Below are 8,903 nucleotides of genomic sequence, written 5' to 3'. Positions count from 1 at the left end.
ATCTCTGATAGCAGATGCTGCCAACAGATGCTCTCACATTATGCTCCAAGTACAGCTGTGAGAACCAGAAATAGATACTAAAAATGCTAAACCCAGGAAAATGCATCCCTTGCACCTTCGAGAAGAGATACTTGAGGTAGCACTCTAAACTGACAAAGCATGGTTCTTCAAATCACCTCAGCATTGTGAAGCAATCCAAATGTACACTGAGCCCTTTTCCTTAAGCTGTTAATTTTAAGGCTTCACAGGCGTTGGCAGAAAAAGGTATCAAGGATTATTAACCGATGCACTAACCCTAAGAAACAGTTTATTCAAGTTATGGTTGTAGTGTGATGACAGTTACATTGTCTTGCCTCATTTATCTTGGCCAGTCAACAGAATTGTACAGAAGACAGTAAAATCTATTTGGGGGAAAAAGACAACCCAAAACATTTTTAACTGTCCAAGAAGCTTTACATTAGAAACAATAAAAGAATTATAATTTACTTAAGTATCTCAAGGGTTATAGCTCTTGCAATTTTTTTTCCTAATGTAGGTTCAGCCTCTAAGTGTCACAAATCATCAAAGTTTGAATAAAAAAGAGCTTTATGAGATCTGTATCTGTTCAGATATAAACCTAATAGCTGGAGCAACATAAAAGACCAGAGGAGATCTGTACATCAGCAAGCTCACAGAAGTATAAATAGCCTAATACAAATTACAACTTTCTGATCCTTTCAGGATGCTGGAAATCTACAAGGGCTATGCAGAGAACTGCACATTTCAGAGCAGCATCCAGTTTCTTGGGGTCTGATTAATTTAAGGTTCTACAAACTGCAAGAGTACAGTTTTAGTAACGAAGAAAACATCTTCTTCCCACACTCTGGTCTTTTGGTTCAGTGAAACACTCCAGTGCTAGCATCTGCTATAGTCTTTGTCAACAGCCAGAAAAAACACCACTGAGGTGTTCAGCCTTTCCACATGGCAGACATAATTCCAACCACCAACAAGAAACATTAGTGTTTCTTCTAGTTTTTACACTGGCAAAACTGGTGTAAACTAACTAGGCAAAACTATGAGCTGGACTCGAACACTATTAAGAAAATAATAGGCCATCACTTACATTCAGTGAGCCATCACCAAAGCAAAAGTAATGTATGAATTTCTAGAAAACACAATCTTTTGTAATTATGCTTAAACCAATGACAGCAAAATTACTATAAATCATATTTTCATGATTTCTCTAGGTTCCTTTTAAGAAACAGAAGGAGAGAAATTACACCACATTCCAACTCCTGAGAGCACTGCAGCTCCTTTGCTTTAAGCAACACAAAATTCTTACTGGACTACAAAATGCAATCCAGGCTCCAGTACCAGTTAGCTGAAAACAGATGGCAGTGCAGAGAGCCCGGGTCCCTGGAGAGCTCACTAATCGTGTCAGTCGGTAACTCAGAAAGCTTTCATTTAGAAAACAGACCAGTTCAGTTACCTCTGTAGCCCAGCTGGGCCAGCAGCAGGCAGGGCTGTGGGGTCATGATGGCTGATCCCTGTATGTTCAATGGGACACTTACAACGGGCAAAGAAACCCGACCTTTCAGCACCAGTTTTGGATGGCCACTATTTCAGCCGTTGCCATCCAGTACACGATTGCTACCACTGGAGCACAGCCGGGACGAGCAGCGCTACCACTGGCAGCACAGCAGGGACACCATCACTGTTGCTGTCCCTATCCAAAGACATCCCTCTGGTGCCACACCGCTCCTGCGGCAATAAACCCAAGGGACGAAGGGTAAGGGGTGATGTGTGGAAACACCTGGCACCCCTTCTCCTAACACAGATACAGACCGCACACCCAGAGGCAGATGGTCTTCATGGCCCAGTGCCATCCTCCTGCATAGAAACCCCGATGAACTGTAATTGCTTGTGTGGGATATTCAGCCTACTGCTTGTGCTTGTAGCTTGCAAGAGCTTTGCCTGGCCCTACTGGGGAGATCATAGGTCAGTCTTGGTGGACCTGTTTTCAAAAGCAGCCTTTAAATCTGTGCCCTGAAATGCTCTCACAAGCAGCCAGGTGAGCAGCCTGGCTGTGCCGGAGTGCTGTCTGGTGACTGCAAGTGGGAGGGGTGTAGAAAAGCCCCCAAGTGAACAAGCCTAGAAGTTGACCCTGGACTGTCTGGAAGGGATAATATTGTATCTTTTCTAGATTTTATTTTCTGCCGAGACGCTTATATTGAACAGCTCCCTCAAGTCATGCGAGAGTGTTAGGAGGCGAAAAAAAAGAAAAAAAAACCGCGAAGCTGCTGTTTAATAAATAAAGGTCAACACAGCTGCGTGACAACAGCCACCGCCCTGAGCCGGCCGCGCCGCGCCCCTTCCCTGCCGGTAGCCAATGCGAGGCGCGCTTGCTGCGGGCGGCGCGGCGGGCGAGTAGCGCGGGGCGTTGTTGCGGGGCCGGGCCGGCGGGGCGGTGCGCGGGGCCGCGGGGGAACGGCCCGTGCTCGGTGCTCCGCCCGGTGCGCGCCGCTCCGCCCGCCCGCCATGAACTCCCTGGACCAGGCTGAGGGTGAGTGCGGCCGCTCGGAGCGAGCCCGGAGCTGCTTCTTCGGCGAGCCGGGAGCTGCCGGCTCTGTGCCCGGGCTGCCCGAGCGCGCTGCCCCATCCCTGCGGAGCGGGACGAAGCGGCCGCGGGAGGCCTCGGCTCCCTCTGCACCGCGCTCCTGGCGCTCCTCCTCGGCCCAGACAGGCGAGCTGGGGCGGGGTTCCGGGGCCACCTCGGCGTCCCGCGCTCGGGGCGGGCTGTGCTGCTCCCCGGCCGGCCCGGAGAGCAGGGCCCGCGGGAGGGCCTGTGCTGAGGGGCTGCTGCCTGCCCTGGGAGAAGGGAGTGCTCGCGGTTCCTTTCGGTGCCGCTGCTCGGCTGTAGCTGATGAAAACCCTCTTGTGCTCTGGGAGCTCCTTCCCCGCTCAGGGTTTTTTGCGTGAGACGCGTTTCTTTCAGCTCTTGAGCCCCACTAGGCGTTACACTGTGCCAGGGCTCCTCTTGCGTTTGAAGAACGCGACCTCAAATAGCCGCTTCTTGTCTGGAGACACTTGATGGTTTGCGTTACTAGTTCTTTGAAGTTACAGCTTACAGGATGTCAGAACCCTGAAAGAGTTTGTAGTGTCCAAAGACTGGTAGAGATTTTAAAAATGCACCTGTGTTTCGGAATTAGCAGGTGTTTTGTAGCTGGTACTAGAAGTAGGCAACGTCGACAGAAAGCGATAGTCCGGCGTTGTCACGGCTTTGTTGCTGTGCTTGTACAAGCTGAGGGATCCCAGAAGCGTGCCCTGCTAGTCACAGCTGCCAAAGGGATCAACTCAGAGAAGGTTCTTGGAATGTGCGTAGTTGAAAATAAGTTAAAACTTCAATTTTCTTTTTTTCTGAAAAGAGTTTTTTTCATTTTTTGTTTCAGTGATATCTGCGTTACATGAGTGTTTTCTTGAGAGCTTTGGTGTCAATAGCCTGATTTAATGCCTTCAGGGTGCTGTTTCTCAAAGAGCAGGTTTTTATATGGTGCCTTGTGTTCCCCCTCTCGTTTCAGTGACTAGTTGGAGGGGCTTGTGCTAGTCAGGGAACTGTTAATTAGCTATAATTGCCGGCAGTGGTTTAACTTCCCCAGAAGGGAAGTGGAGGACAGGCCATTAACTACTGTGTTCTTGGCAGTAATTAAGACTAGTTAGCTGTTCTGTGGCTGAAGTCAAGATGCTGTAATCTTCCCCCATAAATTCACATGCAAACCACTTAGGAATAAATTCACAGTTTAGAAGACTGCTTTTGTAGTGATCATAATAGATTTATTTCTTCTAAGCTTATTCTTCATTTGCTTTATTGTGATAACTAATATAGTAATAGTTGGAAGTTGAAGTTCCACATTGATACTGATGGAGACTTTAGCTGAAAGTTAAGTTGATCCTAATTGAAATTTAACTCTAGGTAGAATTCTAGTTTTGACTGGAATGTTGTCAGATATTGACCTTGTTGAACGGAAGTGTAAATCTAACCTGGACTTAAGGTGAAACAGCTCCTTGGAGACAATTAGGAGTATCAACTTGAAATGGATTTAGCAGTAATTTCAGTGGAAAAACCATGGGAAAATGATGGTAATAAGAAGAAAGATCTATCTAAAAAAAAGGAAGTTACTGGAGTAAGATTATTGGACTGGTGTTTGCTGTGGGATTTTTTGCATATGTGTGTGCATATATATGACACACAAAGTTTCTACAAAACAAAGTAAACAAAGCCACATTACTACAAATAATCCCTTGAACAGAAGCAAATGGCCAACTTTTTTTAAAAAAATTGCCATTATATTGATTATAGGACTTAATGGTTTCCTGATATACTTCAAAATGTGATACTTTCTTTCTGTTTTCAGAGGCACTTTAAGCTACTATAAATCTTAACTCAGTATTTACAAAGATGTCTGAAATAGTGTGATTTCTCAACTGTGTTGATTTTTCTTTTTTGTAAGTGGGAATGTTTCTTGCATTTAGATTAACACTGTACTTTCTACCTGAAGTTGAGTAATGCTACTATGACTGGGCTTTCATTGCATATAAATGATCATTGCATTGGTTTTCTCTGCCTGTTTAAGAATTGGGTGTGCATGGGGGGAAAGTGAATTCTTTTTATCTTCTACTTTGAAGTTTTACTAAGTAGATGAAGATCTAATTATGTTTGATATACATCCTCCCCAGATCTCAAAGCTTTTGAAAGAAGACTTACTGAATACATTGCATGTTTGCAACCAGCTACAGGACGTTGGAGAAGTAAGTTTGATGTTCCAAGCAATAAATAGGATTCTGTCTTTCAAGCTTGTTAGATTTACCAGTGTGTATCTTCTATTTAGGTTTGCCAAAGAAAAATCTGTATTTAGACTTGCTTTAAAATTTGTGGCACACATTCGAACACTCTGCAACAAGTTAATACAGGATAATAAACTAATACTTTAGCCAGAGTTAGAAAAATGAGGTTAAGATTGAATTGGCTCAAAGCTGAATTATTCTGGAAATAGCTGGAACAATAAGTTGTTGTGCTTGTTGCTGTTTTATTCTGGTTTTTATTTTGTTGAAGTTTTTTTCTTCAAGGCTGAGACTTTCCAGACAGTTGTTACAGTTATTTAAACTAAATATGATCAGGTGAGATAGTCCCTGTAAAACTGAAGGTGAAAAAGTTACAGCAGTGTGCCATAAAGGCAGCTGTTGTGACAGGAAAGTTTGAAGGAGAGGGAAAGGCAGAAAATACCACAGAAATGTTGCTAGCTTTGGGATTAGTACCCTGTGATAGAAACACACAACTTTGTTTTGTTTTGAGACTTTGCTGGTTTTTACCCACTCAAAGAATACAGACTTTTTTAGAACACATAAAATAGTATCTTTTCTCCTGAGAGGTCAATTTTGAATGAAGAAACTGAAGGAATGACTACTTAAAAAGCAAAACCACCACCTCAAACCCCTTTCTTTCTGAGCAATCAGGGTGCAAGCAAATATTTATTTGTAGTTCTGCTAAATTTACACATGCCTGCTTTAGGAGTGCATTTGGCTTCCAAAATTGCTATTTTCTGTCAGTTATAATTTTAAAAAAATACTGGAAACTTTTAAGCATATTTAAATGAGGTTTGCATAACCTGTATTGTATTCAGTGACTCATGTTTTTTCCCAAACTGCTTGTTTTGTAATTCACATAAAAGAGGAACTTTCTATTTTAATTAGAATGGGGTGTGTAGCCAGTGTTAACTTTTTGTCCTGTTATCCTGAAAAGAAAGTATTTATATGATGTAGAGAAGAAGCTTTATGCTTTTGTTAGATCGTTTTCAACTTTCTTTTGAAAAGATAACTTTGGTTTCTTCAAAGGACTAGGATGTTTTTACTTGACAGAATTTAGATTTTCATATGTACTTGTTCTGTCCAGGAAGCTTGTACAGAATCCTTAGGGTTTCCCATATTAGAAGTTTCTTTGCATATTTTCATTTCTGCTTTCCAATTAGAAGCTTTTCCTCCTTCAGAAGTGAGAAAAGAAATATATGTTTGAGTTGCTGCTGAAAAATAAATGCGTTTAAATATGAGTGAGGTATACTGTTTGTGACTCTCATTCTTTTCTTCATCAGTGATTTTGATAGTGGTATCAGTCTGCACAGCAACTGGGGCTTGGAACTGGTTAATAGACCCAGAGACACAAAAGGTAAGGTCAGGCTAATGCCAAATGTGGTGTGTTCCATAGCTTGGTGCTGCAGTCAAGTGGTATATTGAAAACTGAAAGGCTAAACATGCTTCTCACATGAAACTGGGAGATGATTTTTAGTAAAGCTCTCAAGCTGTCTGGAATTGTTGTGGAATGTGTCCTGGGATAACGTCTGCCAAAATACTGTACCCTGAATGCTTATCTAAAGAATTGTTCACAAATACTTGGAAACGGCTAGGAGCAGTATTTTATTTTTAGTTAAGCGACCTAGGTGGTGACTTTCTGTGTGTTTTAGAAAGTATGCAGTGGGACTAATCTGATTTCTTTCTTAGGTATCATTTTTCACATCACTTTGGAATCACCCATTTTTCACAATTAGCTGTATTACCCTAATAGGCTTGTTCTTTGCTGGAATACATAAAAGAGTGGTGGCACCATCAATGTATCCTTTGATAATGTTTGTCAGGTTACAGGTGTAGTTACTGCAGTTGTTGAAGCCTATGCCAATATTGCTTTTTAATTGTTGCTTACTGTGTGTTCAAGTGTTAGCTGCTTTCCTTGACACAATCCACACAGTATAGCAGCCCGATGTCGAACTGTTCTGGCAGAATATAATATGTCCTGTGATGATGTAAGTGTTAGTGCTTCATTGCCTAAACCTTGTTTGTAAAAAAAAAAAAAAAAAAAAGGAAATAATTCAAAAAGACACACAGTTTGTTTTTCTGAACAGCACTTGTATATACCTCAGCAAATTCTGTGTCTGTAAAACTGGAATGTGGAATACTTAGTACTGTTTTGTGTGTTGTTTTGCACTGTCCATAACATTGAAGTGTAATTGTTTCGTTCAACTTTCAGGGTTCAAACTTTATTTATTTTGTTTTCTGTCTTGCAGACTGGAAAATTAATTTTGAAACCTAGGCCTCATGTTCAATAAGGGCTGTCTTCCTTCATTTTTTTCCACTGCCATGGAAACCAAAAATGACCTTTTTTAAGGTAGTATGACAGCAAAAAATCAAATGGGACTGGTTGTCACTGCCTGGGAGTAAAAGTCTTAACACAGTTGACAGTGAAAGTGTGCAATATTACTTTCTTGAATATTTATCCAAATTCTTTGTTATCATATTATCAGTGCTTTTGCTACTTCTGATTACCTCTTTTTCAGTATTTGTGTCACTTTTTTACTTCAGCTAGAACAGAACATACAGGTGAAGTATGTTAATTGGCAATGAAGTTGAACTTGAAAATGAAACCTCATTTGTGTTACGTGTCTTTGTAAGCTATTGTAAATAGCAGATTGATGCCAATGTTCAGGAAAAAAGTAATACCTGGTCTGTGGATTTTCTTGTTCTCATGAAGAGTATTGAAAGGAATGTTTGCCATTCTCCTGATGTTTTATTAGCACACTTCCTCATTACAGCTGTCCTTGTCTCCTGGTCACTCTTTTTGGAACTGGTTTAAAGGCTCGCAGGAAGACTGACTGTTTGTGCTGGAGAAAACTGGTCTTACTGTCTAAGAACTTCGCAAATATATCAAGCATCACATTTGTCAAGTTGTGTATATAGTGCACCAGCCACTTTCCTTGTGGTCATACGTAGTTCCTCGTTTGATCTGGTTCAAAACACTTAATTTTAAGATTTTAATTTTTTTAAAATTGTCTTAAATATGCTTGTATCTTCCCAGTTGTAAGGTTGTACTGTATCTAAAGTCCACCCAACCAGTCTGAGTGGATTTTTATGCTGTGATAGTCAGAATATGAAACTAGTATTGCAAATGTATAACTTCAGATTTGGGGAAGAAAATCTAGAGTGCCACAATAAAATAACAAAATTTGTTATTCAGAGTGTTAACAACAAGGTGTGGATGATATATGCATAAAGTGTAACTTTTGAATAGCTAAAACTGTCAAGTTTTAAGAGTTTAAGTTGTTCAAGGTGCCTTTTTAAATGTTTTGGACTTTAAATTGACTCTAACTGCAAAGCTCTTGCAACTTCAGTAACCCCTACTACAGGGTAGACTGGCTTTTAAAGGCAGCCTATTGATGTAACTTTGTCGGTTGAAACTTCAAGAATTGTCTTCTGGATTTTTTTTCCAGTAAGTCTTCTGCCCATCCATTATTTTTAACTGCTGTATATTTTGTAGGTAAATGTGTATAAAATAAAATCTTGGTATAAACAGGTGTTATCTTCTTTTGTACTGTGCAAATACAGATCTCCACTGAACACAGAAGAACTTCAGAAAATACATAGCTGCACTCTGTAACTTTCATACCGGACCAACATTTCCTGTATTTGATGTGGTTCTTAAAATCTAAGATACTGACACCAGAGAGGAAACCCCTTCCAGGTTTCCATCCTCCAGGTCAATCCCGCCTCTGTAAGTGCCCTTAGAGGAAATTGTTTCTATTGATAATTATCTTGTTTGAGTTGTTGACCTGGGGAAACACCCGCAGTAGGCGCGGTGTCCTCGCTCGGGTGGGACGCGAGGGTCGGAGCGCGGTTTGTCCGGCGGTGCGGCCGGGCTGCGGCAGGGCGGGGTGTGCGGAGCGGGGCGGGCGCGGCGCCTGCGCGGGGCCGCACACGTGGGCGCGCCGGCGCCGAGCGCAGCCATGGGCAAGAGCCGGGCGCGGCGGTTCCGCAGGGCGCCCCGAGCCCCCGCCGACCCCGCGCAGCAGCGCGACGGCGAGCGCGGCCCCGAGGAGGAGGCGGCG

The 8,903-nt window shown here is 42.3% G+C and overlaps 2 protein-coding genes across 2 annotated transcripts in view; both read left to right on the top strand.

The window, feature by feature from the left end:
• The first annotated feature begins 2,420 nt into the window (after nucleotides 1-2,420).
• On the top strand, nucleotides 2,421-8,372 carry CNEP1R1 (CTD nuclear envelope phosphatase 1 regulatory subunit 1). Its single transcript, XM_042027537.1, has 6 exons — nucleotides 2,421-2,542; nucleotides 4,714-4,785; nucleotides 6,123-6,196; nucleotides 6,529-6,638; nucleotides 6,773-6,827; nucleotides 7,089-8,372. The coding sequence occupies exons 1-6, from the start codon at nucleotides 2,518-2,520 to the stop codon at nucleotides 7,128-7,130; spliced, it is 378 nt and encodes a 125-aa protein (XP_041883471.1). The 5' UTR covers nucleotides 2,421-2,517; the 3' UTR covers nucleotides 7,131-8,372.
• Nucleotides 8,373-8,405: 33 nt separating this feature from the next.
• Nucleotides 8,406-8,903, top strand: part of HEATR3 (HEAT repeat containing 3) — a 23,522-nt gene continuing 23,024 nt past the window's right edge. Inside the window, exon 1 of the mRNA XM_042027535.1 lies at nucleotides 8,406-8,569. The gene's annotated coding sequence lies outside the window, so the exon portion shown is untranslated. The remainder of the gene's footprint in view (nucleotides 8,570-8,903) is intronic.

Source organism: Corvus kubaryi, unplaced genomic scaffold, assembly GCF_017639235.1.
Source record: "Corvus kubaryi isolate FWS band 111438036 unplaced genomic scaffold, C.kubaryi_AGA036_p1.0 37300, whole genome shotgun sequence".
Classification (NCBI taxonomy): domain Eukaryota; kingdom Metazoa; phylum Chordata; class Aves; order Passeriformes; family Corvidae; genus Corvus; species Corvus kubaryi.
This window is presented reverse-complemented; position numbering and strand designations above follow the sequence as displayed.

What these genes read in the sequence shown, in the direction of transcription:
- CNEP1R1 (XM_042027537.1), top strand. Translation starts at nt 2,518, where the DNA reads ATGAACTCCCTGGACCAGGCTGAGG. An exon ending in AGCTACAGGACGTTGGAGAA is followed by an intron (nt 4,786 to 6,122) that starts GTAAGTTTGATG and finishes TTTCTTCATCAG; the next exon opens with TGATTTTGATAGTGGTATCA. An exon ending in AGAGTGGTGGCACCATCAAT is followed by an intron (nt 6,639 to 6,772) that starts GTATCCTTTGAT and finishes CAATCCACACAG; the next exon opens with TATAGCAGCCCGATGTCGAA.